Genomic DNA, 27,652 nt, shown 5'->3' with positions numbered 1-27,652 from the left:
GTCCGTATCGGGGTGCAGGACTGACACTGCACTGTGTGTGTTTGTTACATGTCAGTATCAGGGTGCAGGACTGACACTGCACTGTGTGTGTATGTTACATGTCAATATCAGGGTGCAGGACTGACACTATGCCATGTGTGTATGTTACATGTCAATATCAGGGTGCAGGACTGACACTATGCCATGTGTGTATCTTACATGTCCGTATCGGGGTGCAGGACTGACACTGCGCTGTGTGTGTTTGTTACATGTCAGTATCGGGGTGTAAGGCTGACACAGTACTGTGTGTGGGTTACACTTCTGTATCATGGTGTCCCTGCAGAGCTGACACTGCACCCTACCTCCAGGTTACACATCGGTAAAGGGGTACAGCTGGAATGTCGAGGCGAGGGTGACGTTTGGATGAGGTGTCTCAGTGACCATGCAGTCTTCGTTCAGAGCTATTACCTGGACAGGGAGGCGGGGCGAGCTCCAGGAGATGCGGTGCACAAAATTTACCCCGGGGCATACATTAAGGTAAGAGCCCCACCTGTTGAGATACGGTGCAGCTGCCCATAAAGCGCTGTGGGATGCAGCTTGTGTGAAAGGTGCTTCCTCTTCATCCAGGCCAAGCCAGTCCACCCCAGGGGGTTTGTGCACTCCAGCCAGCAGATGGAGACAGAGAACAGAGACTCGCTGACTTCGTCCTCCTCTAGCTCTGCTCAGGCACCGACCAGCCAGTTTTTCTCCGTCTCCAGCAGGTGGTGGGACCTGCATGCGTGCTTGTGGATCTGGGCCTGCCTGGATTGAACAGGCCAGTTTGACGACCTGTGGTGAAAGCAGTCGCTCCCTCCCCTCACTTGAGTGTCTGAGAACCAATATCAGGAGGCAAGAAAAAATTTTAAAAAAAGGACAGGAGTGAGGTGTGAAGGCTGTGGCCCTAGCTCTTCTCCTGGCAGCAGAATAAATCCAGTAGGGTAAGGAGGCCTTGAGTTCAGCCCTGCTGCGTAGTCCTCTTCTCTGCCTGGCCCTGCTTTCTATCCTCTTCTCTCTCCCTGTCTTTCTTTCTTGCCGGTTTTGTCTGTGGAAAGCTTATTTTGGGGCGGGGGGGGAAGCAGGCGCGTCGAGCAGTGCTGGGAGCAGGTGCCGGCGCAATCTTTTGCAGGCCGAGCAGCAGACAGCCACGCGATCCAGGAGGGCTGCGGGGCTAATTTTAGAACCGGCAGAGTTTCAGCGTCAAGCCCGCGCGCGGCAGGCGCCATTTTGATCGGCGGGAACCGCTGAGGCACGCGGTGGGACGCGTTGCCTCAGCTTTTAGAGGAAGAGAAGAAGGGGAGTGTGACGTGACATCGGGGGGGGGAGCAGCGCGGGAAGAAGCTTTGCATCTGCTCGGCCTGCCCCATGAGGGTCTTTAGTCCCAGGAGGGCCCTCACTGTGTGTCAGAGGTGTGTGGCAGCCCAGGGGGATGTCACCGCAGGGGAGTTTGTTCCTGCTGGGGCTCTCAGAGGCTCCCGATTTACAGGCAGAGGTTGTGGCGGCGAGGAGTCTTCCCTGCCCCCTCTCCTGCCAATCCCCTCAGGAATGGGCTCCGAGAGGGTTTTTTTTGCCTACCCCGGGGATGGATCTTTCAGCCATTTCGTGGGTGGGAATTTTTTTTTTAAGGGTCTCCAGGCCTTCTCTCAGGGGCAAGGAGCTTTCCCCAGGAAAAGGCCGGGGATCGCCTGCTTCAGAAGTCTCCTTCCCTAGGACCTAGAAAGCATTCCAGGGAGTCCTTGTCTCCTTCCAGGAGGAAGAAGAGAAGAGGGCAGTCGGAGGGAGAAGAAGGCGAGGACAGGGATCCTTCAGGAGACTCGGAAGGGGAGTCTGAATCCTCGGGGGGGAGGGGATGGATCTCCATGGTCCATTATTGGAAGAGGGGGAGATTCCCCCACATGCTGAGCCTCATAGAACCATGCCACAGCTTTTTCACAGGGACGAGATATACAGTTCAGTTTTACAAACCTTGAAAGCCCTTGGGTGTGAGGAGATCTTGCCAGCAGCGGCCAAAGATCCTGTGATCATCAGCTTGCGCAAGGCATCCTGTTTTTTCCCTCTGCACGAAGCTGTCCAGGAGGTGATAGATTTGGAATGGAGCGCACCTGAGGATAATTTTAAAGGAGGTCGCTCCTTAGCGGGATTGTGAAGGTGAACGCATTAGTCTGTGCTGTGAAGAAGCGGGTGACCATTCTGGTGGAAGGGTGTGCGGCCTTAAAAAGACGCTCAGGAGCAGAAGATTGAGGCTATTTTGAAGCAGGCCTTTGCAGTGATGGCCACGAATCTCCAAATCTCCGCTTGCTGTTATATGGTGGCCAGGACCAGGTTACGGTTAGCCCAGGAAGCACTGGGAGAGGTCAGCCCATACCTGGAGCCAGGAGCTGCCTTCCTGGCATATGCTGGCTATGATTTGGCATGCATGGCGGCTTGAGGAGTGGCTTTGGTGATTGCAGCCTGAAGGCTCCTGTGGCTACGGAACTGGTCTGCTGATACCATTTCAAAATCAAACCTTACAAAATTACCTTTTAAGGGGCACTTGTTATTTGGGAGGAGTTAGAGAAGATGGTGGATCGATGGGGAGAGTCAAAATCTCCTCGGTTACCGGAGGATAAGAAGTCAACTTCCCAGTTTTCTCAATTCAAGGGGTAATTTTGGAGCTCTTGGCGTTTTCGCTCCTCCAAAGGTTCGAGTAGTCAGAGGTCTCAGACATTTGGAAGATCTCAGTCCTTTCGGCCAAAGAAGCCAGGCAAAGATAGCGCCTCCGGCTCCGGAACCCCGCATTCCTCCCAATGAAGTTTTGGGGGTCCATCTTCCAGTGCCGGAGATAGACGGTAACCTATCTCAATTTTATCGGAGGTGGACCCACATCACTTCCGACCAGTGGATTTTGGAACTGATGCATGACTATTATACTTCGGAACTTATCCGTCCTCTATCAGATGCTTTTATGCTTTCCCCCTTCAACTCTGTATAAAAGAAGTCAGCAGTCCACTGCACGCTGCAATGGTTGCTCACCCTAAAGGCAGTAGTTATAGTTCCAAAGGATCAGGAGGGCACAGGGCGCTATTCCATTTACTTCGTGGTTCCCAAGACGGAGGGTTCGTTTCCACCTTTTCTGGATCTTAAGGGAGTCAGTTGGGCCTCCGGGTTACCCATTTTTGGATGGAAACATTAAGGTCAGTGATCATGGAGGTGAAAAAGGGAGAATTTCTCACTTCTTTGGACCTATTGGAAGCTTACCTTCATATTCCAATTCACAAGGAGCATCAGTGATATCTGCGCTTTGCAGTGTTAGGTCAGCACTACCAGTTCCAAGGGTTGTCCTTCGGTTTGACCATGGCACCCAGGACTTTTTCCAAGGTGATGGGAGTCATGGGCACAGCTCTCAGAAAGGAGGTTCATCCAAACTCAGACGACTGGTTAATCAGAGCTGAGTAATTGGCAAAGAGCCGAGTAGTGACCACCAGAGTGGTTCAGTTATTGCAGCACCTGGAATGGATAGTAAACTTAGCCAAGAGCAACCGGCAGCCATTTCAGGTCCTGGAGTATCTGGGCGTCCGGTTTGACACGGTGCAAGGCAAGGTGTTTCTTCTGGAGTCTCACATTCAGAAGATCTGGGGTCCGGTCCAGGCCCTGCATGTGGCGATCGGCCCATCAGCCTGGTCATACCTGCAGATGTTGGGATTTATGGCCATGCCAAGAGGTTGTACTTTGGGTGCGTGCTCATATTCGTCCTCTGCAGTGGTCTCTCTTTTTCAATGGAATCTCCAGTCTCAGGAGTATGATGCGACGCTGACTTTGCTGCCGGAGGTGAGGTTGAAGCTTCTGTGGTGGTTGAGAAGAGAGCATCTAGAAAAAGGTATGGATTTGGAGATTCCCAACTGAATGCGATTCTCCAGGACTGGGGAGCACACTGTAAGAAGTTGGTGGTGCAAGGGCAGTGGACTCTCAAAAGGCGACTTGGTTCATCAGTTGACTGAAGGCAAGGGCGATTCGACTAGCCTTCCTTCAGTTCACAGAATGGTTAGAAGGAAAGGCGCTGAAAATTCAGTCAGACAATGTGACTGCGGTGGCGAACATAAATCACCAAGGAGGGACTCTACATGGATAAGTCTCTCTAGAAATGGATGTCCTTCTGCCGTGGGCAGAACTTAATTTACAGGCACTGTCAGCCTCCCATATAGCAGGAGTAGGCAATGTGCAGGCGAATTATCGCAGTCATCACAAGTTGGATCCGAGAGAATGGGAACTGGCTCCTGAAGTGTTTTGTCTTATCATGGATTGCTGGGGGTGTCCCTTCCTGGATCTAATGGCGCCTAGCAAGAATGTGAAAGTGGAAAGATTTTACAGTCTGACAAGGGATGTTCAGGCTCTCAGAGTGGATGTCCTAGTCCAGGCGTGGCTAAAAGAAAAGTTACTGCCATGGCCCATGATCGGTCCTTTGTTGCAGAAGATAGCGCAACATTCAGTCATGGTGCTTCTGGTGGCCAGGATTGGCCATGCAGGCCTGGTACGTGGATCTGCGTTGTCTTCTATGGGAGACCCTTGGCAACTCCCTTTTCTCGGGAGGGTTGATATGGCAAGGACCAATTTTTCACGACAATCCGAGTTAGTTTTGTCTTATGGTTTGACCCTTGAGAGGTCTAGGCTCTTAAATCAAGGTTACGCAGGGGCAGTGGTGGAAACATTTTTGAGAGCGTGCAAGTTTTCCACTTCCTTGGCATATATTCGCGTTTGGTGAGTGTTTGAGCATTGGTGTCAGCATCACGCTTCTTTGCCCACTTTGGCACCTTTTCCCTTAATCTTAGAAATTTTACAAGAAGGTCTGAGTAAGGGATTAGTCTAATACGCTCAAGATGCAGGTGGCTGCTATAGCGTGTTATCGGGGCCATGTGCAGGAGAAACCGCTCTCTTTTCACTCAGACATAGCTAGGTTCTTAAAGGGAGTAAAACACCTTAGACCTCCCTTACGTTCCCCAGTACCCTTGTGGGATTTGAATCTGATTCTCTCCTTTCTGGCGAGTCCAGTCTTTCATCCTCTCCAGAGTATTTTCTTATGGTTACTGACTCTGAAGATGGTGTTTTTGGTCGCTGTTTGTCTGCAAGAAGGATTTCGGAATTGCAATTCTTGTCATGCAGAGATACTTCTGGTGATTCTACTCTGGGTAAGGTGCAGAATTGGACAGTACCTGCCTTTCTTCCAAAGGTAGCTTTGGAGTTTCACTTGAACCAGTCTGTTGTGTTACCATCCTTGGATAAGGGTATGGATGATCGGGAACACAGGAAATTGTGGCCGTTGGACGTGCAGCAGCACTTATTGCATTATCTGGAAATTACAAACGAGTTTTGGAAATCGGATAGGCTTTTTGTTCTTCACCAGGGAGTGAATAGGAGGGAGGCGGCTTCTCAGGTACACAGTGGCTCATTGGATTAAGGAAGTAGTGTCAGCAGTCTATGTGGATTCCTGGAAGCCTCTTCCGAGACAAGTCAGAGTGCATTCGACCTGGGCTCAGGCGGTTTTCTAAGCAGAACTGAGTTTGCTATCTCCGGCAGAGATTTGTAGAGCAGCGACGCTGAGTCTTTTTGCATACGTTTGCCAGGTATTACCGACTGGATGTGGTGCCGCGGGAGGATTCGGCCCTTGCTAGGGCAGTGCTGCTTGGGCCTCAGGCAGCCTCCCACCTTCTGGGGGGAGTAGCTTTGGTACATCCCACTAGTGTGGACTGGATTGCCTGGATGAAGAAGGAGGTGAAATTACTCCTTACCTGATAATTTCCTTTCCTTGAAGTAAGGCAAGCCAGTCCACCTTCCTGCTCTGGGCTGCCTTGAGGTGGCCAACTTTCTTCTGTGTTGCTAGAGCCTTGTCCAGAAAAGAATGAGGTTCCAGGATCTTTCATGCAGCTGGAGTCCCACAGATTGGGTGAATTCTGTTCTTCTTCTAAGATACTCTGATTATCCTAAGGGACTATTGTTAGCGGAGCTGAGTCCAGTGTTTTCATTGTTAAAAAAGAAAAGAATCCACAAGGTTAAGTTGAATAGTGTTTATAGGATGCGATATTATTGTTAATGTTTAGTGGTTAGTGTCCACAGTTTGCTTTTGGAGAAATACTGGCTGGCTGGTGCCTGAGCAGAGACATAGGAGGGTGACGTCAGCGAGTCTTTGTTCTCCGTCTCCACCTGCTGGTTGGAGTGCACAGCCCCCTGGTGGTGGACTGGCTTGCTTTACGTCAAGGAAAGGAAATTATCAGGTAAGAAGTAATTTCACCTTCCCTTCCCTCTTTCTCCAGGTGTTTGACCTGCGTCAGTGTCACCGCCAGATGCAGCAGCAGGCAGTGACTGCACAGGCAGCGGCTGCAGCACAGGCAGCGGCTGTAGCAGGAAGCATTCCAGGGCCAGGATCCGTAGGAGGTATCGCTCCCGCCGTGGGTGAGTACACACCTGGGGAAGAACGACGTGACTGCTGCTGTCAGGGGGGCAGAGGGACATGGCTCCTGCTGTCAGTGAGTCTGCACTTTGGGGAGAAGGGCGCGACTCCTGCTGTCGGTGAGTACATACTGCGGGAGAGGGGCATAGCTCCCGCTGTTCACATCCGAGGGGACCATTGTTCCCACAAGTACACATCCTGTAGAGGTGATTTGGGTGGGGGGGGCATTGCTCCAGCTCTTTGTGTCAGTGGAGTGAGCATTGGGTCGTGACTGCGGTGCTTTCTCTGTCTCTCAGGACTCTCTGCAGCTGCGGGCATCGGTGTGGATGATCTCAGGCGTCTCTGTATCCTGCGGCTGAGTTTTGTGAAGGGTTGGGGCCCCGATTATCCCCGGCAAAGCATCAAGCACACGCCGTGCTGGATCGAAGTGCACCTGCATCGCGCCCTGCAGCTGCTGGATGAAGTGTTGCACGCTATGCCAATGGCTGACCCGGGGCCCATGAACTAGCCCAGCCCAGCACATAACCTGTGAGAGGACAGGAGGGCTGGGCGCTGCCCATAGAAAGGCCAGACCATCCGGAAGGCGGGGGGGGGGGAGGGTCGGTCCACAAAAGAGGGGGCTGGGCTGATATAGCCAAGCGGACAGGTCTGGTGGGCTCTCCTTCCCCTACTCCAGCAGAAGAAGTGAGGTTGGGGAGACCACATCGAAGCAGAAAACCTTGCTGCTGCTTACTGAAGGCTTTTGTCATCAGGGCTGCCTGGTCACAGACGCTGGCTGGAAGATCTACACCAGAAGCAGGATCCTGGTTCCGTAATCAACAAACACTGGCATCTGTACCCCAGGTTCTCTCTGCTGATGAGTCGTTGCAGTTTGAAAGGCCCTGAAAAAAAAAAAAAAAAGCCAAAAACCTTTGAAAGGAAAGAAAGCTACCTTTGAAGCAATCCAAAGAGCCAAAGTCTGCAGGAACGCAGTAAAAACACGAAAAAGGTTCTCCCCTGTGCACTACAGGCCTGGGGTGAGCCCTTGGGAGCCTCTGCACCTCCTCATGGGGGTGGGGAGGTCACCTGCCATGCCAGTAGATCACATCACATCACCCTGACCAGCAGAAAACAGTGGAACTGATTGTAGGAGTGGGAAATGGGATCTGAAAGGTTCTGTAACTCTGTGCCCTGAATATCGACTGCAGAAGTGGTGTGTAGTGAGTGTGCATCGCACTGTCACCATGGTGATTGCAACAACCGTGTATCAGGCTTCCGTGAGTGTGCATCGATCTCAGCATGTCTGTGTTTCATGCCGTGCGAATATGCCTCAGACTCTCACGGCTGTGTGTGACAGAGTGTGCAGCAAGCGTGCACATCAGACTCTCATTACCACGTGACAGTGTGCATCACACATTCAGTCCCCTCGCAAGTTAGAAATAACAGGGTAATTTATGTACTGAGGTACGGTGGTAGGGGGTAAAGCCATGAAAATTGCTGCCCATGAGTATTCACACTGGTCCCAGACACTTGAGTCCTTTGGTATTTTAATGATTTCTTTGCTGTCGCTCTTTTGAGCTGTCTTTTAATTCTGCCAGTTACGCACAGGGAGATTGGAATAATGTGCTGGTCTCAAATCAGCTCCGACGAGTCACTTCCTCTCCCTGTCCTGTGCCCTGGCAAGTCGCTTTCTCCATGGACCAGCAGGACATTTTAAAGAGCTGCTCAAGTGCCACGACATCATTCAGTGGCACCAAGGTGGAAAAATCTCTTTCCCAGAGCTTAGAAAAGACCAAGAAGCTCTTTGTGATCATGTGCGGGGGTGACCGTGCCGTTGCTGCCCCACGAATCTCCTCACTCTCTTTTTAAGCTGCCAGTGGTTTTTTTTCTAAGTAGACTTTTCTTTAATTTTCTAAGTATTTTAGCATTTTTCTTTTATGTTTTCAGTTGCAAGTCTCTACCAAAAAAAAAACCCCAAAACATTTAATATTTTTAATTTTCTCCATCAGAATTGAATTTGGCTTCAAAAGGTGCCTTGGCTGTGCCTACAAAATGACCATCACAACTATATATCAGATGTTTTTGTTTTGTTTTTTTAATTATTTTCCAATTTTTGAAAATTATACCAAGATGATAAACTCTTATACAGAAAATTGATGTCTTTAACACAGATGAGTTCAAACTTAAAAGAAATATATCAGATGTTTAGGCCCTTCCTAGGACGTGTCTAATTGTGCTGCCTTGCTCAGATGTCTCCAAGGGCCATTAAATCCAATGGCTACAAACTGAAAAAATTGCATAACCCTCTGATTCACAAAAGAGAGAGCCATCTTCAGTTGAGGGACCTGCACTTAAATCAACGAGGGCAGAGTCCTCTCAAGCTGTGAGCCATGAAATGAATAGGTCTCTGCACAGCCGCAATTCACCCTCTTCAAAAGAGGAAGAGAGAAGTTGGGCTCCAGGTACAAGGTCTACTGGTGCCAAAAAAATCATTGCCACAAAAGGAAGCGTTATTGGCAACTATTGCTCTTTGGCACGGGGTCACCGGTGTCATCCAATAAGCAAAGCAACTTCTCAGTGCCGACAAGAAAATACAGCAACAATCAGCCAATGTCTGCGGTTGCAGTTGGAGCCAGAAGGTTAGCGTGGTTGATGGTCTTCACGAAAACGTTTAGAAAAAAATTGCAGATGTTCTGTGCGCAGGGGATAATCTCTTTTGAGAAAAAGAAGCAGTGGGAGTTTAAAAGTCAGTGCTACACTTTCCTTACCTTGTCAACACTATCAGCTATACCTGAACAACCATCTGTAATCAGGAAAAGTGAACCTCAACAGTGCAGAACCACAGTACTACATTCCAAAAAGATGATTGCAAGCCTGTTCCTTTCAACGATCTCACCAGCAGCAGCCCAGGCCACATCTTAGAGAGAGCCCAAGCCACTCCAGCAGTCTCAACAAAAGGCTCACTCTGCCTTTTCAGTCCAACACAAGGATAAGCCAGTACGATTGAAAGAGCCTTCAACACTTCAGCTGCTTATGGTTTCTAATAATCGCAGGCTGATGGGCGTTGAAGATTATACAAAGGGGATATTGTTTGAATTTCAAGAACAAACTACCAAAGAATCACTGCATGATGATTGAGCAGCTACATCTCCTTCAGCAAGAACGGACAGGTTTTCATTGAAACGAATGCAGCAGAACCAGTTCCGGTAATACAAAGGAACACAGGATTTTATTCCAAATATTTCCTCATTCCAAAGAACACAGGTGGTCTCCACCCCATTTTAGATCTCTGAGACCTCAGCTAGCACCTTAAGAAAAAAAAAGTTCAAAATGAACTGGTTGCCCACTGTCCTACCTCGTTTAGAGATCAACAATTGGCTGAATCTTCTAGTTCTCAAGGATGTCTCTACTCCTATCCTGAGTCACACAAGTCGCAGGAGATTTCTACAGTTCACCTTAGCCAATGAACATGGATCAGTATTGCATCCTCCCAGTGGTTGCTGCTCATTTAAGAAACACACAGTGTGTTTGAATGACTGGCTCGACAGCCAGTAAAGCTCATGCCTCCACAATTTGTACAATGAACACCACAAACATTACAGTTCATCATCAATCTCCCACAATCCAGTTTGTAGCTGACTCATATAACAGATTTCCTAGGAGCCTGCCTAGATAAGATAGGAGATGTTTCTCCCCTAATCAAACAAATTAACCAAGATAATTATAATAACCCTTTCACAACAAAAACAGGTTTTTTTGCCTGCTTTTTCATGAAAAGGTTGGGACACATGTTAGCAACAGTCCATGTTACCCCTTCAGTGGGGTTTCGGTATGAGACAACCCTATAGGGAGCTGGGTGAGAATGTGTGGCTGATTTGACCTGTCATAGGTAAGCAACTTTGCTTTCTCCGTGGACAGGACAATAATCAACCACACAAGTGGGGACTCTCAAGCTGAGGGTTACGTATGAGTATGTTTTCTTTATCTAGAAAGAACATGTAAGCTGTGCTATATTAGTGATTGGAGGGAGAGTTGAAGGGCTTAATTAAACAGGCTTTTCAGCACTGCTTGCCCATAACTGCTGTCTTGACACAAGGTATTCTCTAGGTGGTAATGATCTGTGAAGGTGTGGATAGAAGATCATGTGGCAGCTTTGCAGATACCTTCTGTGGATGCAGAGCAAAGATGAGCTAAGGAAACCGTGGTAGCTCTTAGTCTTGGGCTTTTATTCTATTTTGAAGTTGTTAACATAGTAATGACGGCAGAAAAGGACCAAATGGTCCATCCAGTCTGCCCAGCAAGCTTCTTATGGAAGTATCTGCTGTGCCATGCAGTTTATCCCCATGTTTCTCTTAAGGGCAGCAACTGCTGCTTCATGCAGTTATCCCCAAACCTTATGATAACCCATAAATAATTTACTACTAGCAGCATTTTTTACTAAGTGATGAGCCTTCATGAAGATTCAGACAGTGCTGATGTGTTTTTCTTATGCACTTGATCTTAGAATCAGTTCTGTACATTTTCACTTATGTCTGTGTATCTATACCCCAAACCGTAAAAATCAGGGCCCATGTTGGTTGTCATGTGAATCAAATTTCTCTTACGCACACACACAAACACACACCCCCCCCCCACCCGTCAAAGCAGAGAGCAATGTTTTAGTTGGGTCAAAAGCATCAAGGCTTATTGGTTAAGGGTAGTAATCCCATGCCTTCTGTTAAGGGCAGTAACTGCTGCTCTGTGCAAGTTATCCCCCTGCTTAGCAGTTCCCAGACCGTAAATGTTGGGACCCTCGTTGGTTGTTGTCTGAATCAAATTCCCCCTGTCCCCCTGCCATTGAAGCAGAGAGCAATGTTTGAGTTGAATCAATAGCATCAAGGCTTATTGGTTAAGGGTAGTAACCGCCACACCAGCAAGTTACCCCTATGCACCATGTTCTTCATTTCCATCCTCTAGCCTTTAGCGATCCACGGTGTTGTCCTGACTGAGCATAGTAATAAGAAATGCAATCTGATGTTGGGTTGAAAATTTCTAAAACTGGAAGAAGGCAGGTTTACAATTGTACATGCTTGGTCAATATGCGTCCGAAGTATCGGAATGAACTGCTTGTTAGCAGATCACAGTTCTCTATGCTGTTCAGTAACACAATGTTATATGGCCTTGTACCCATGTCAGATTATGGATGATTTAAAGAGTAAGATCATTTTGCTTAATATCCAGGGTATAGCTTCACCTATCAAACAAAAGAAGTGTTTCAGGTTTTCAGGAAACATGGAGCCCATATTGCTTTGCTCCGGGAACCTCATTGTCAGGAATCGTGGGCCGCACGACTTAGGAAAGGCCTGGCCCTCCAATATGGCAAGACGCACACGGACTCGCGTACAACGAGGAACCAGCAATGGATGTCACACGCCCAACTGCGCGCCTTGGCAGGGAAACCACTGTAGGCGCCACCCGATGATGTCACCCACCTTGGATATTTAAACTTGGCTATGACCAGTGTTCCTTGCCTCAGCCATAGGTCTCCTGCTTCTCAAGGTGTGTTGCTTGTTCTTGTCTCCTGCCTCTGCACTTTCCTCTCCTGATCCTGTGTTCCAGATCCTTGGTTTTCCAGTATTTGCCTCTTCTCCTGTCTCTCATCATTTTGTGTGTCCTGCCCCTGTTCCCTCTCTTCTTGCTTCTTCGGATTGCCTTCCTGGTTTGACCTCAGCTTGGTTTCAGACTCCCCTGACTTTGGCTACTGCTTGCTTGCTGCCTGTCCTGGCCCTGGTTCGTCTTTTGGATTCTGTCTGCTGCCAGCCCCTTACTTGGTTTATGCCCTGGACTTCATTGTTTGCCGCCTGCCCTGATCCTCACTTGGACCTGGACCTAGACTTTTGCCTTGCCTCTGGGACCTTGCTAAGTCCTGCTGGCCGTCTGCACTAAGGGCTCAACCTGCGGGAACGACGGACGGTATAGGTGAAGCTCCATCTAGTTCCACCCTGGCACTTTCGCCAGCAATTGGTGTAGACCATACGGATTTTCCCTCTTGGTTGCATGAACTGCACCACCGCACAGGGGTCACCACCCACCATTCATCTTATAGATTCTGAGCATTTGAAACTTAAATCCAAGTGGGTTGGGCAGATGCACTTCTCCTTTTATATCTGGAAAAGTCATGGCGTCATTACTTTGATTCATGAGGCGCTACCTATCTCAATTTGAGAGAAGATGCAAGATCCTGAGGGACAATAGCTAATTTTGGTCTGTGAGTTTTTCCACTTGCTTTGTGTTGATCAACATTTATGGGCCAAATGAAGGTCAGTCTGGTTTGTTTTTTTTTTTAATCTTAATCAAGCTCAGCAATTAGTCAGATACTATGATTTGCTGCTAATTTTCTGGGGGTATTGGAACTCCCGCTAGATGTCTCTAAGGACAGGTTTTCAGGCAAGTCTTGTACATGCAACCGGAATAGAAACTTATTGAGTCTTCTGTAAGTGCCACCTACAGGATGTTTGGAGAACGCAGAGTCTGTCAGGCAGAGATTATACCTGCCACTCGGCACCATCCCAGTCTTCTAGCAGGATTGATTATTTTGCTTGTGCCACATCTTTGCTAGATAAGATCCAGCATTGTGACATTTTGCCCAGCACAGTCTCGGACCATCGCTGTATAGCTTTATTTCAGGTTCCGGCCCCTAGGGGTTTTGGAGGCTTAACCCTTCATTGATGGGCAGCCCGAGTTTCATGACCTTATGGCTTTTTCCATCTCAGTGTTATCAAATGACGTCACCTCACTTGTGTGACTGACTGTCCCGCTGTTTAAGGAGAAGCCACCTGTCACAGGTAAGCCACTTTGCTTGTGCCTTCGTTCTAATTCCACTATGCCACTGACTGTGACCTTGGAGTAGGTCACCTCATCTCCTTCTGCCACTGATTCTCTGTGGCTCTAGTCAGATCCCCTTAATCTCCCTGCGCCTCAGCTTACTCAACTCACGTTTGGTGGGAATCTTGCTACTAGAATAAGGCTTAGCCTGTCTGAAGTGTTAGAAACATTTCTTTTAAAAAAATATGTGTGCCGAGATGCCAAGGGGCTGACCTGGGGCTGTATCCGAGTGATGCATTGTACCCGAGGTGGCTTGCATAGTCGGGAGTTGAGGCTGATTTAATAAGTCAGGCGAAGCACATACTAGCACGGGTGGCACTCGCACACCAGTGGGACTTGCACAGGAGGAGTGCAGCTGAAACCAGACAATAATTGCAGACTCTCCACCAAGAAATCATCTTTGCTAAGGGGGCAATAATGAAAGCTTTTTACGGAAGTAAACCCATTTTGATTATTGCTCATGCATTATTTTCCAAGATTTGTTCTGTTTGAGGTGCGATGCCTAGACCTGAAGAGCACCATTTTTGTCTCATTTTATCAACTTATTAACACAAAACATGCATTCCTGCTAGTGTGATTTATATTGTGTCATAGAAGGAGACTTCAAACAGAACTGCTGCTTACTGGAGATGTTTTGGAAAAACCTTATTTACATAGAAACATGGTAGCAGAAAACTACCTTATAGCTTAATTAGTCTGCTCATTCACACCACTTCTTCAGAGATCCCCTGCTTTCTTGAATTCAGATAGTGCTTTTGTCTCCACCACCTGCGCCGGGAGTCTGTTCTGTGCATCCACCACACTTTCTTTAAAAAAAAATAATTCCTTAGATTACTCCTGTCTGCCCCCTTTCACTCTCCTCCCATGACCCCTCATTTCAGAGTCACCTTTTTGATGAAAGAGGCTCACCTCCTGTACATGGAATCCTTGGTGGTCTTTAACTAACTCTGTTGCATCTCCCCTATTTCGCCTTTCCTCTAGGATGCACATCTTTGTCTGCCCCCATATGCTTCATAATGAAGACCACTGCCCATTTTAGTAGCCAGTCTCTGGACTGACTCTCTCTGGTTTACATCCTATTGAAGGTGTGGTCTCTAGAATTGAACACAGTATTCCAAATGAAGTCTTATCAGACTTGTACAGAGGCAGTATCACTTCCTGTTTCTACCATCCCTCTCCGGATGCACCCAAGCATCTTCCTTGCTTTTGCCATTGTTTTATCTACCTGTTTGGCCACCCAAAGCGAAGCTGCATTTTTTTTTTTATTTATTGCATTTTTTTAGCACTAAAATCTTAGCTCCCAGACTGCAGACCATTCCTCCAGCTTCGCTAAATCCCGCCTCATGTTTTCCACACTTTCCTGGCTGTTTACCCTGTTTCAGATTTTGGTATCACTCACAAAAAGACAAACTTTTTGTGAGTGATACCAATGGTTAAGCTTCACGCAACTTCCTAACTCATTCCACTACTGTGCACGACATACTCTAATCTCCTCGAATGTTCTCCTCCACCTCCTCTCTCACCTTTCATTCAATCACCTTTCAGTCTCGGTCATCAACACACCTTGTCCCATCCCTCACAACAGTCACACCGATACACAAAAGACTACACGTACCCCTTGCCCAAAGATGAACTCACCTTATGATCTTCCACCCTTTAAAAATGGTTAATTCGTATGTTACAAAAAATGTTCGTTTCCAGTATGTAATTTGTTGTAAATTTTTAAACCTCTGACACTAATATTTTTCTTACTATAATAAGTTGTTCCAATGTGATTAAATGGTATTAAGTTGTTCTCATGTAAACCGGAGTGAAGGCAGACTGCTATACTTCGGTATATAAAAGACTTGAAATAAATAAATAAATAAACTTTTCCTGATAGTCCTTCCACAATATTGCTTATGAAAATGTTGACGAGAACATGACCGAGGACTGACCCCTATGCCACACCACTAGTAATAATCCCCTTTTCCTCGAAGTAAACTCTTGTTTACCATTACTCTTTATCACTCAACCAGTTTCTAACCCAGTCAGTCCCTTTAGGGCCCGTGCCAAGGGTGCTCAGTTTGTTTATAGGTCACCTATGCAGAATCTAGGCAAAGGCTGTGCTGAAATCTAACGTTCACCTCTGATCCAACTCTCCGGTCACCCAGTCAAAGAAATGAATTGGCTTTACCATGCTGCCTCAAATATCCTTTGGGTTCCATAAACTGCACTATCCTTTTGTTTTGGCAGCGATTCCATTAATGTACTCTCCATCGAGGTCAGACTAAGCAGCTTGTACTTCCCAATCCCCTCCTTACTTCCACTTTTGTGAAGAAGAACCACAACTGCCTGTCTCTAGTCCTCCGGAACTACTCCCGACTCTAAAAGAAACGTTGAAAAGGGTCAGCCAGCAGAGCTGCCAGGATTTCTCCAAGGTCCCCTCGGGTGTATTCTGTCTGACCCCAGTGCTTTATGTACTGAAAAACAGTCTTTTGAAAATTGCTTGAGGTTTTCCTCACTTTCAGTCCTATGTATGCTTGTTTTATGTGGTCCTACTCCTCAGTGAACACTGAACAGAAATATCTGTTAAGCAATTCTGATTTTTTCATATCAGCCTCTACATATACCTCTCCTTCACCTTTGAATCTCACAATGCTACTTGTGCACTTCCTCCTATCACTAACATCTGAAAAAAAAAATCTTGTCCTGTGATTTACCATGTAAACTATTTTTTCTTTCATTTGCACTTTCGCTGTCCTGTTTTCCCAGTTTCTCTTAGCTTTTCCAGATATTGTTGCCGATCTTCCTCTTTCTGCGATCCTACTTAACATAAGAACATGCCATACTGGGTCAGACCAAGGGTCCATCAAGCCCAGCATCCTGTTTCCAATCCAGGCCATAAGAACCTGGCAAGAACCCAAAAACTAAGTCTATGCCATGTTACTATTGCTAGTAATAGCAGTGGCTATTTTCTAAGTCAACTCAATTAATAGCAGGAAATGGACTTCTTTTATAGTGCTATACATAACATATGCAGCTCTGTTTCCCTTCTCAGTAGAGCTTACAATCTAATAAGACAAACATACAGGAGAAGAGGTTTGGCGTATTTCATAAAGCAAGACAATGGTTAAAGAAAGTTAATGAGGCTAAAAGCAAACAATCGGGTCTAAGATTTATAAGCAGCTTCAAAAAGGTGGGTCTTTAGATGAGATTTAAACACAGCACTAACCTTTTCAGCTACTTCTTTAGAAAACCATAGCGATCTCTTTCCTTTTCCCCTTTATTTACTTTCCTAACAAAAAGATTAGTTGCCCTTGTAATATTTCCTTTCAATTTTGCCTGCTGCTCTTCTACGCTCCTAGATTTTCTCAGCTGAGGCAATGATGTACGCCCTCATTTTAACAAATGAAGACCCTTGCCTTTGAATGAATTTTCAACTCCTGCACTCTTAATACTCAACCACCCAGTTGATCATCCGCTACAACATCAGAAATACGGTCCCCATGGCTTAAGCACCAGGTCCAGTATCATCCCCCTCGCATGTGGGCTCCGTTTTCAGTTGCCAGAACAGTTTCTCTTTGCAGAGAATCCAAGATCTCCCTGCTTCTAACACTGCAGCTGGGATGTCCCAACCAACATCTGGAAGATTGAAATCCCCTAGCAGCAGCAGCACCTGCCCTTTCATAGCAGCTCTGTGAACACCCTCCATTAAATCTCTATCCATTTTTATCTGTTTAGAAATGTTTCCAAAAATGTGGGGTTTTGCTTGTTTTATGTTTTGTGTGCTTTGGATTCTCTGATAGGGATGAGTTTCTTTGCTGTGCCATGTTCATCTCCCCATATTTTAATGTAAAAAAAAATGTACTTTTTGTGTTTTACTATCAATATATTTTCCATGACTACCAAAGCAAATAAAGAGCAGTTTTGATATATATTTGAAGAGATGTTTTTATGTCTTTAGCAGTTTTCGCTCTCTTCCCCTTTGTTAGTTTATTCTCAGAGGGAAAGAAAAATTACGAGATCACTTTTCCAAAAAAGACAACAGGGACAATTAGAAGAGGTACAGAGAAGGGCAATCAAAATGATAAAGGGGGTGGAACGATGCCCTTATGAAGAAAAGCTAAAGGGCTCTCAGCTTGGAGAAGAGGGGGCTGAGAGGAGATATGATATAGGTCTTAAAATCTTGAGTAGGGAAGAACAGTTATTTCCTTACCGTCTTTATTTATTTATTTATTTATTTATTTAAATTCTTTTAATATACCGATGCTCAAGACCAGGTCCTATCGTACCGGTTTACATAAAACTAGGGGGAACCAATTAACAGAGCAAACAAAAACAAAAGTTACATTATAACAGGGAATGTGGAACTAGGCTGTTAGAGAAAAGATAGTTTAAACATTCTAACTGGAGAGAAGGGCAAAAGCAGGAGAGGGTGCTTACAGTATAAGAATTATGTACAAATTTACATAGTGTGTATGAATTAAGCAAGTTATAAAATAATGCAGTTATTCGGACAACAACAATAGTTCCTTTGCGTTGCGGAAATGGACGCATCCATGGGGTAAGACTGAATCTTACCCCATGGATGCGTCTTCTCACCCTCCGTCTTCTTACCCTCCGTCTTCTCAGATCAATCCAGTACACCTGAGATTAGCCCCTCTGCCGGCAGAAAGAAGATTCTGATTTTTCTGACATCACCCCTTCCTTATAGGGCACTATGAAGCCTACAGCACTTCGGCATTTCTCTGTCTCCAGCAGAGAGCTGAGGTGTTGAATCCTGCAGTGTAGATTCTTAGGAGATAAATTGCTCCCAGGAAGTTTCGCCTTACTGTGCTGACTGCTTGAGTAGGGATGAGCAGAGCGGATAATGTTGGCCTTTTTTTCTAACCTGGCCCTAGTCTTAGGATGGGAATTGAAAGTCAGTGATGCTGGCTCCCTTCTTTGGGGGTTTGACGTTGCATCTGAGCTGTGCAGTCAAAGGGTCCAGGGTGGGTGAGTTAAATGTGATCATTGCTTTGATACAGTTATACTGAAATGCTGTAGGCTTCACTATACCCTATGAAGGATGATGTCAGTGCATCACGATCCTCTCTCTGTCTGCTGGTAGGGGTGCTAAACCCAGGCTGGTCTAATAAGATCCAAGGAAAGAAAATTGGTAGGTAATAAACGTACTTTTTCCTTCCCTTACCAATAGTAATAGGACTAGTTGACATTCCTTGAAGCTAATAGGCAGCAGATGTAAAACAAATTGGAGAAAGTAATTTTTTTTCACTCTGCCCAATTAAACTATAGAATTTGTCAGAGGATGTGGTGGAAGCGGAATAGCTGAGTTTAAAAAGATTTTAAACAAGTTCCTAGACCTAGAATGAATTAATAGGAACTAAATTAGATAGGAACTACTATGGTATCCTTGAAAATGCTTAACTATGAACTAAAATTTGTATACGTTACTGAATTAGAAGGGTGAACTCAAACACAAAGCGTATGTTCGTTGACCATGAATACGAATGCTAATACTGTAAACAGTTGTGATCTTTTAAAATGACAGAATGTAAAACGCCTAAATAAATAAAAGTTTCCATGGAGGAAAAATCCATAAACCATTATTAGCCATATAGAATTTGGAAGGTCACTGCTTAGCCCTGATAAAGAGCAAGAAGGAGGGATCTATTACTTGGGATCCTGTTCAGTACATATAACTGTGACTGGCGGCAGAGATAGGATCCCAGAGTCAATGGACCTTTAGTATGAGGGTGCAGTTTACATTCACCCTCCAATCCGTATACGCTACATTTACTCTCCCCTCATCCGTGGATGTTGGCAGATTGATTTCTCTTTCAACATTTTTATTGAACAACAACAAATTCCAACACATTTTCAGTAAGCTATAATTATTTGGACAGGAGCTTTGTGCATGCTTAGCACTGCAGGCACAAACCAGGATAACTATCAGGCCTATACAGTACAGTTAGCCTGCTCTTGGACGCGCGTTTTCCCTTACCCCTTATTCAGTAAGGGGAGGAAAACGCGCATCCAACCTGCGGCACCTAATAGCGCCCTCAACATGCCCTATTAGGTATGGCCCTATTAGGTATGCGCGCCCTCAACATGCAAATGCATGTTGAGGGCCCTATTAGGTATGCACGCGGGATACAGAAAGTAAAATGTGCAGTCAAGTCGCACATTTTACTTTCAGAAATTGGCGCTAATTTCTTCCGGCACCGGGAAAGTGCACAGAAAAGCAGTTTTTACTGCTTTTCTGTGCACCCTCCGACTTAATATCATGGCGATATTAAGTCGGAGGTCCCGAAGAGTAAAAAAAAGTTAAAAAAAAATTTGAATTCAGTCCGCTGATGTGGGGTCGAAAAACGGACGCTCAATTTTGCCGGCTTCTGGTTTCCGAGCCCGTGGCTGTCAGCGGGCTCGAGAACCGACAACGCACAAAATTGAGCGTTGGCTGTCAAACTTGCTAACAGCCGCCGCTCCTTTTGCCCGTTTTTACCGCCGGGCCTAATTTAAATACTGAATCGCGCGCAAACGGCGTTCGCCTGCTCTCCCGTGTGTTCTTAGCACGTTGAACTACATTTCGTGGGCTTTGCGTGTGACGTCTTTCATTCGTTGAACTACATTTCCCAGCACTGATGCTACGTGTTTGTCACTCCAGGCTGTATCCTCCATTCGTTGAATTACATTTCCCGGCTGTGCGTGTAATGCATGACGTTATCCATTCCTTGAACTACATTTCGGGACCCTGTGAGCTGTGCGTTTGACGCATGACGCCTTCAGCACGTTGAACTACATGTCCCAATGCTACATGTGTGTCACGTCAGGCTGCGTCCTCCATTCGTTGAATTGCGTTTCCCGGCGCTGTGACGTCACGCGTTCTGCGCAGGAGTGGGAAGCAGAGGGCGGACGGTGATGGCAGTGGCGCAGAGCTCGGCGGCTGGGACCCCAGCGGGGCGGGACGTGTTCTCCGAAGGGCTGCTGGAGCTGCTCCGGCCGGCCGTGCAGCAGCTGGACTCGCATGTGCACGCCGTCAGGTAGTGGGGGTGAGGGAAGGCCGGGCTGTCCGGTGCAGTGAGCGCAAACGCTCTCTCCCCGCGGCTGCTAGGCTGCCCTCGGTGCATTCTGGGGCTTGTAGGCTTGCATTCTCCGGGGGCGCGGAGTGATCAGGCCTAATTCCCGAGCAACGAAGGGACATGCATGTACCGGGGTAAGGCCGGGCGTCGGTCAGCCCGATGCCTCTCACTCCGCCCGTTTGGGTAGGAGCGAAAGCCCTGCGCTAGCAGCACTGTACAAGAGACATATTTTTCATCCGGGGTCTGAGAAAGTGACGTCTTCCTGCTCAGAGGGACGGGGATTCCCTACAGCTTGAGGAGCCCTGGCCACTTGCTGTAGCTTGTGCACTCCTTCATCTTCCCTGAGACATTGCCCTTTGTAGATGTGCGGTGTAAACGGGGATATGATAGAGATCTTTAAAATCATGAGAGGTATTGAATGAGTAGATGTGAATCGGTTATTTACACTTTCAAATAATAGAAGGACTAGGGGGTATTCCCTGAAGTTAGCAATCAGAGAAAATTATTTTTCACTCAAGGCACAATTAAACTCTGGAATTTGTTGCAGAGGATGTGGTTAGTGCAGTTAGTGTAGCTGGGTTTAAAAAAAGGTTTGGCTAAGTTCTTGGAGGAGAAGTCCATTAGCTGCTATTAATCAAGTTGACTTAGGGAATGGCCTCTGCTATTACTGGCATCAGTAGCATGAGATTTACTTAATGTTTGGGTCCTTGCAGGTACTTGTAGCCTGGATTGGTCACTGTTGTAAACAGGATCCTGGGCTTGATGGACCCTTAATCTGACCCAGCATGGCAATTTCTTATGTTCTTATTTCTTCCTTCTTTTTTTTTTTTTTTTTTTTTAAAGAGAAAGCCAAGTAGACCTGCGAGAGCACATAGATAACTTAGCAGCAGGTAAGTTGTTCCTGTGTAAGATCTTTCCCCGCTAATATTTTTAGGACTGTGGCAAAAATAAATAAGTTGAGCTATGCTATTTAATTCAATTTAATACAATTATGAAAATTTGTGTGTGTTTTCTGTAAACCGTTTTGATTAATTCCTTGAATTGGAAAGGTGATATATAAACATTAAACATTAATTGATGTGTAAGCCATTTATGGGGAGTGGGAGGTGGGATGAAGAAGGGTTAAAAAAAGGTATTTTAGTGATGGATGCATAAGGAATACCCTCTATGACTTTCTGATCAAAAGTACATATATCCAGGCCTTGTAAGCTGTGATTGCAGGGAGGGATGGGGATAATGAAGGATAGGACTATAAAAGATAAAAAAAGATTAACGTTTTTATGACTATTGAAATTTGGCAATTGTATTGTAATCTATTGAACTTGTTTTATAATCTGTTATTGTTTAATAAAGATGTTGAAAATAAATATGTGCCCATACTTTGTGCTGCTTATGCAGCAGGTGCACCTGGCAACCCAGTTCCTGTGCTGGTTATACAACTGGAGATTCAGGAGCCCATTCCCATCTTTGCCAGGCATCTAAAATTATAATCGTTTGTTCCTGATTGGAACTTGGGCTCTAAACCATCCTTTCTCTGGCACTAAATTATGTTTCCTCTCCAACCAGAGCTGTGCCGCATAAATGAGGATCAGAAGGTGGCAATCGACCTGGATCCCTATGTGAAGAAGTTGCTGAATGCAAGGCGGAGGGTCGTCCTTGTGAATAACATTTTACAGAATGCACAGGTGAGGGTAGGGTAGGAGGTGTTTCAAGCTTCAGAACCAGCACAGAGCCTTCTAGTACTGATATTTATCATTTTAATGTGGTATTGCACGTAAGCAGTATCGTACAGACACATATGATAGACAGACAAACCCTGCGTTATGGAGTTTACAGTCTAGTTAGGATAAACATACTTGACAAATGAGTCTATGAAAAGTGTATTTATTGTAAAGAAGTGGTTAGGATTTGAAAGTTGCCTTAGAAGATTGAATTCTTAGATTAGATGTTACCTTGTCAGCCATACTATAGGAATGGAAGGAGCATGGCTCCCTCCTATCTTGCATAGAAGATGTTAGTTTATAAAGACCATACGGCCCATCCAGTCTGTCCATTCACATCTCGTGCTCTTCTCCCACAGAGATCCCCTGTACTCGCCTCAGGCTTTCTTGAATTCTGATTCTGTCCTCTTTTTGACTGTATCTACAGGGAGGCTATTCCATGTGCCCAACACTCCCTGCAAGCAAATAATTCCTTAAATTACTCTTGAGTTTATTCACATTCACTCTTCTCCCATGACCCTTCATCCCAGAAGCCTGTCTCCTGTGCATATCTTCCCTTTCCTTGTACGTACCCGGATCAGCCCAGACTCCTGGGTTTATTCATCCCTGCCAGCAGATGGAGACAGAGAAAATAAAGCTGACACTGCTTCATATACCCTGGTGCAACCTGCAGTTCCTCTGTATTTCTCTGTCTCCAGCAGTTGGTGGCTGGTACATAAACCTGCAGTTTCTTTAGTCTGCCCAGTATTTTTTTTTTTTAACTTTTTATTCTTTATGCCTTCCTCTGTAGGTTTGGGGTTCCTAGTGAGGAATCCCTACACTGATTGGTACAGGCGGACAGGATGGGGGTTGGCGATCCTTTTGTACACCCAATCCAGGGTTAGCCTTGGGGTGCACACCTGGTGGTCCAGATCCCTCCCCGTCACGAGGTCAATTAGGTGACTTTTCATTTGGCTCACTTAGCTGCTCTCCATTTGTCTTTTCCCTCTCTTTTTCTTAATTTTGCTGAGTTGAGCTGGACAGCTCTCTTCATTGTTAGGAGCAGGGAACTTCAGTGAGACTGATTAAAGTTAAAAAACAAAACAAAACCAAAAAACCTTTATTTACTTTCTTAATTTAAAAAAAAAAAAAAAGTTGGTTGAACTTACGAAATCTCTGCTGCTCTTCTGCCTCCCCTACCTTAATCCCTTCCCGTTTAATGATTGCTTGAGGTAGTTCCCCCATTGTAGTTTTCTTGTCGTCCTGGACCGTCACTGCCTGCGCTCTAGTACTGAACTTCACCATCCTATGATCCCCTCCCCCCACCATGACATCGAAATCAGTCACACTGTTTGAACATAGCAGATCCAGTATTGCTTCTGTTACCCCATTCCAGAACAGTTCTCCCTGCCTCTAGCTAACAGCCACAATTTCCCCATTAACATCTGGCAGATTGAAATGGATGGCACTAGCACCTGCCCTTTCATAACATTTTTGTGAATGTTTCAGTGCTGCTGCTGCTGCTGCTCTTGCTTTTCTCTCTCCAGTTTGTGTGTGTGTGTGACCTCAGAAGGTTCTGAGCAGATAGTGAAGCTTCTGCCTGCTACGATCCCTCTGAATATGATGGCCAGGGCAGTAGTGTTCTTTCACCTAGTCTGAATGTAGTCTGATGTGCATATGGCTTCTGGCCATCTGCTGTAACGCACACTCTGCCTTTAAGCTTTCTAAATTGTCCTAAGACATTCCCTGCATACTCTTGCCAGGCAAAGCGTCCTACAATGTGATCTTAAAGTCCAAAGACATTCCTGTCATATGATTTCATGTTCTGTGCTCTTAGCTCTTCTGTGTGCCTCGTCCTATCCAGGTCCTGGCCTCTCGAGTCTCCTCTTTTTCCTGTTTGTAGAGTTGTATTCTGTTTGGTGTAAGGTCTCGCCTGTGCTACTGCTTCCAGATAGGTTGGTTTTGCAGGAATGAACCTCACTCTTAGGCCAGGATATGCTGGGTATGATCTCAGACTCTAAAATTTATCTTAATACTTGCATTGAGCCAAAGAGCACTTCTTTTGGAGCTCGTAGGATGTAATATGCACAGGCAACAAGCAACAGAGCAAGGTGTGCTTGGAAGTTCTTTCAGCTACTCGGCAAGTTATGGCAGGAGAAATGTGCTCTTTAGTTCTCCCCCCTCACACCTCTGTAGGAATTTACCTGCTGTGGGGGATTCCCATGTTGTTCTGATCTATAATATATTTTGGAGTAAAGCTGGGGCCGGCTGCCTTGGTTTGGTGTCTCTGTAGAATCAGAAGATGTGCTTGGATACTGCCTTTCCAGGACTGGGTCTGGGTGAAGTAACTGCCCGAGGGAGCTGTTAGCAGGCACATTGGCCTGAAAGGTGCAGATAAAAATACCATTCTCTGGTGGAAGGAGACAGTCTCATTTGTCCAGTTTTTTTCAGTTGCAATATCACAACCTCCACCTGAGCTCTAGCTTTACCTTCACTTCTTTGAGCGTGCACCTTCTGTTTTATTACAGGAGCGCCTAAGGAGGCTAAACCACAGCGTGGCTAAGGAGACGGCACGGCGCAAGGCCCTGTTGGAGTCGACAGGAGGGTGCCCACCCACTAACTGAAGCTGGCCCACCGTGGGCTGAGTCCCAGGAGCCTGCTGCAAGCTTTACCTTACCAGATATCTGTTGCTGTCACATGATTGTGATTCCAGGGTCCTGTCTGCGGTGCTCCATGTTACATGACCAACTCATCTTGTGCCACTGGCTCCCATCCTGCATTGTTAGAAATTATCTCCTCGGTCCCAACGGAAACTCCCTCTCTGCAGTGCAGAGCACATGGGTGACCTGATGGAATCTTATAATGATAATTTCAGAGACCAACTACCGCCTATTCATTTTTTCCTTAAATATGGTTCTGGCTGCCAAACGTCTGTGTTTTAGGCTGGGATGGAGCTGTGTGAGACTGCACTGATGGGTGATCTGGTGCCCTAACCTTGGGATAGAGCAGTATGTGAGATTGCAGCTTTGAGGGTGCTGCTGTCCAATTTAAAGAAGGGATGGCAGAACAAGTCTAAATGGCCTGGCATTCCTGTCCTCTCTGTAAAGATATATCTCTATTGCCCACTATGGAGTGTGACTTCCTTCTCCAGGGCAGTTTCCTGGGTAGGTGAGCATGCAAGATTTCCCCCCCCCCCCATCCCATATGCTTATAACTTCCCTACTTCCATCTACATATTTCTCTTTTAGGTTCACTTTCTGTTGCTGATACACAAATGTCCCTCCTGTACAGAGCCATACTTGCAGTCTGAAAATAAGTTAGAGCATTTTAGGAGGAAAAATCATCTTTAATTAAAACTGCATAACACAATATAGGCCTTCAAACCTGTCTAAAAGTTGCTTATTCGAGATGTAGAGCTGGACAGAGCAGAGCTGGTGGAGTAACAGATATAACATCTCTGATGCCACAGTCTAGTGTGTTTTTCCATCCTCACCTCTATCCTCCTTATAAAGCTTCAGGAAGACCAGTGCTTATACAAGGGAGAACAGGATTGGATCATATGTTATGATGGAATGTGATAGGTACTATACCAGAATACAGGGCCCATGTTGGGTACTATACCAGAATACAGGGGCCCATAAGCCTACAATATGTGCTCAGAAACAAACAAGATTTATGTGCAGTGCGTATCGAAAGCCAATCTATAAATTATCTCAAATCAAGTCTCGCTAGCTAGCAATCTAAGATGAGTCCAAGGTACAAAAATGTATATAGTAAGCTGTAAGTGTCTGCAGTATTGGGCCTTTTTACTGTTAGAAACCACAGGAATAGATTGTACAGCCCAGGAAATGATTACTTGTGCAGGGATGGTGTCCTATGCTCACCTTGGGATGTCTCTACATAAAATTGCATATATGTTGATAATTAAAAAAGCTGTCATTTCTCTGCTTTTAGGCCAGAGATCGCACAAGGATTAACCCTGCTTCAACTCCACCACTGTCCTCTCTCCTGCTTCATATATGTGCTGATAGTTTTGTCCAGGGAATTTGGGGAAGGTGGCTTTCCCTTCTGGGAGATATAATATTGGTGTGATCCCAGTTCTGACACATGGCAGCTCTGAAGAACTGGCAGCTGTCTTCTTCCCCTGCCTGCTCATGTATCCTCCCAGGACTATTGTAGTAGTAGTAGTAGTAGTAGTAACCAAGAAAGCTGGGGAGGGAGGGATATGCCTGTTCCTGGAGTGTGGAGGGGTTTGTCATTTGTTTGTTTGCACGAGAGGCCCTTACCCCTTCCCATCTAGCAGACCTAGTCTCCTTACAGCTTGTGCTGTACTTCCCCTTGCTGTAGCCTGTGTACTTTGAATCCTAGTCGGTCACTGACTCTTGGTATTTTACTGAAATTGAGTGTGAAATTGAACATGGTCAATAAAGTTTCATGTAATAAACATATAATTGGCAGTCTGTTTTTTTTGTTTTTGTTTTTTTCATTTGTGCTGCTGTATCCTTGCTGGTTGAGTCTTTCAGCCAGGAGTCAATGATGTCTGTGGCTGCCAGGCCTAGCAGGCAGTGCTAGGAGTGGCAGGCCCCTAGCGAGGGGTGTGCAAGGATAGGTAAGAGTTGCTCAGAGCTTAAGTTGAAAGGTAGGAGATTTTTCAGTTTCGCATGGAGTTTAGGCATAGCCCCTGAGGCTAGTTACAGTAAGATTAGTATAGTCTAAATCTTTCTGATTAATTTCAAGGGGACAGACTGACTAGAATTGATCCAATTGCTTAGTAAATAACTACATTGTGATTAAAGGAACTTAAAAAAAACAACATTGCACAGTTTGAGTTCCTGCCACCTTGGTGCATTTGAATGGGTTGCTATATTAATGCAGCGCCAGGAACCAGTGAAAACATAGTATTGTCTGGATATAGGAAGTAAAATCCAAGGTATGTTTTTGAGGCACCCATGGTTGGGGCATGTGTAAAAAAAACAAACCATTGTGCTCTTTGGGGCCTATGACAAACATTTTAATCATCTTACGATAGCTGGTCTATGTTAGTGGAATTTAAGACATTATTAATTAAATATATTGTTTAAGCAAGATTAAGGGACAATTTTTGCTGTGATACCAAGCCTAGCTCAATCTAAATCAGTTGTTACATCATATGTAAATGTACAAATATAGCAAATATAAAACTGATGTTCAGGGTCTAAAAAGTACATTTTAACAAATTCTAAATCTTAAAATTTTTTTATATATGGTTTTATTTATTCCTAGATAAATGTTTTGATATTTGTTAAAGCGAAAAAAAAAAACTTAGCAGAGGATGGTTTCGATCCATCGACCTCTGGGTTATGGGCCCAGCACGCTTCCGCTGCGCCACTCTGCTCTGTTCAATAGTCTGTCTTTTTTCTCTTTCTGTACCAAAGCTGGGCCACCATGTGAGCTTTTACCCACCTTCTTTAATATACGTGGCCAATCATCGTCTTGCCGCATTCAGCCGGGAAGGAACTACGCGCCCGCCAAGGTGAAATCAATGGTTGATTGGCTGTCGTTCCTAATACCTCTTCTTCTATTGGTTCCTCAGAGCCGTTGGCCGGTTGGAGTCAGTACCGACAACGCTG

At 45.8% G+C, this 27,652-nt stretch overlaps 2 protein-coding genes and 1 non-coding gene across 5 annotated transcripts in view; 2 read left to right on the top strand and 1 right to left on the bottom strand.

Annotated features, from left to right (window-relative positions):
- LOC115077904 (mothers against decapentaplegic homolog 4-like) overlaps positions 1-7,374 on the top strand; it is a 33,439-nt gene extending 26,065 nt beyond the window's left edge. For all 3 annotated transcript variants that reach the window (XM_029580319.1, XM_029580318.1, XM_029580317.1), the window contains 3 exons: positions 348-516; positions 6,300-6,438; positions 6,733-7,374. In XM_029580319.1, coding sequence (XP_029436179.1) covers positions 348-516; positions 6,300-6,438; positions 6,733-6,944 — 520 coding nt within the window. In that variant the 3' untranslated portion in view covers positions 6,945-7,374. The remainder of the gene's footprint in view (positions 1-347; positions 517-6,299; positions 6,439-6,732) is intronic.
- Positions 7,375-20,130: 12,756 nt separating this feature from the next.
- On the top strand, positions 20,131-26,494 carry SNAPIN (SNAP associated protein). Its single transcript, XM_029581237.1, has 4 exons — positions 20,131-20,304; positions 21,187-21,233; positions 21,910-22,028; positions 24,572-26,494. The coding sequence occupies exons 1-4, from the start codon at positions 20,183-20,185 to the stop codon at positions 24,665-24,667; spliced, it is 384 nt and encodes a 127-aa protein (XP_029437097.1). The 5' UTR covers positions 20,131-20,182; the 3' UTR covers positions 24,668-26,494.
- An 851-nt stretch (positions 26,495-27,345) lies between these two features.
- TRNAM-CAU lies at positions 27,346-27,417 on the bottom strand. Its single transcript has one exon. It is a non-coding gene; the product is annotated as a tRNA-Met (tRNA).
- Between the last annotated feature and the right edge of the window lie 235 nt (positions 27,418-27,652).

The sequence above is a fragment of the Rhinatrema bivittatum genome, chromosome 16 (genome assembly GCF_901001135.1).
Source record: "Rhinatrema bivittatum chromosome 16, aRhiBiv1.1, whole genome shotgun sequence".
Classification (NCBI taxonomy): Eukaryota; Metazoa; Chordata; class Amphibia; order Gymnophiona; family Rhinatrematidae; genus Rhinatrema; species Rhinatrema bivittatum.
This window is presented reverse-complemented; position numbering and strand designations above follow the sequence as displayed.

Excerpts from the sequence above, each read along its gene's own strand:
- SNAPIN (XM_029581237.1), top strand. The coding sequence starts at position 20,183 with ATGGCAGTGGCGCAGAGCTCGGCGGCTGGGACCCCAGCGGGGCGGGAC. Across the intron at positions 20,305-21,186 it reads TCGCATGTGCACGCCGTCAG|AGAAAGCCAAGTAGACCTGC; the intron begins GTAGTGGGGGTG and ends TTTTTTTTAAAG. Across the intron at positions 22,029-24,571 it reads ACATTTTACAGAATGCACAG|GAGCGCCTAAGGAGGCTAAA; the intron begins GTGAGGGTAGGG and ends GTTTTATTACAG.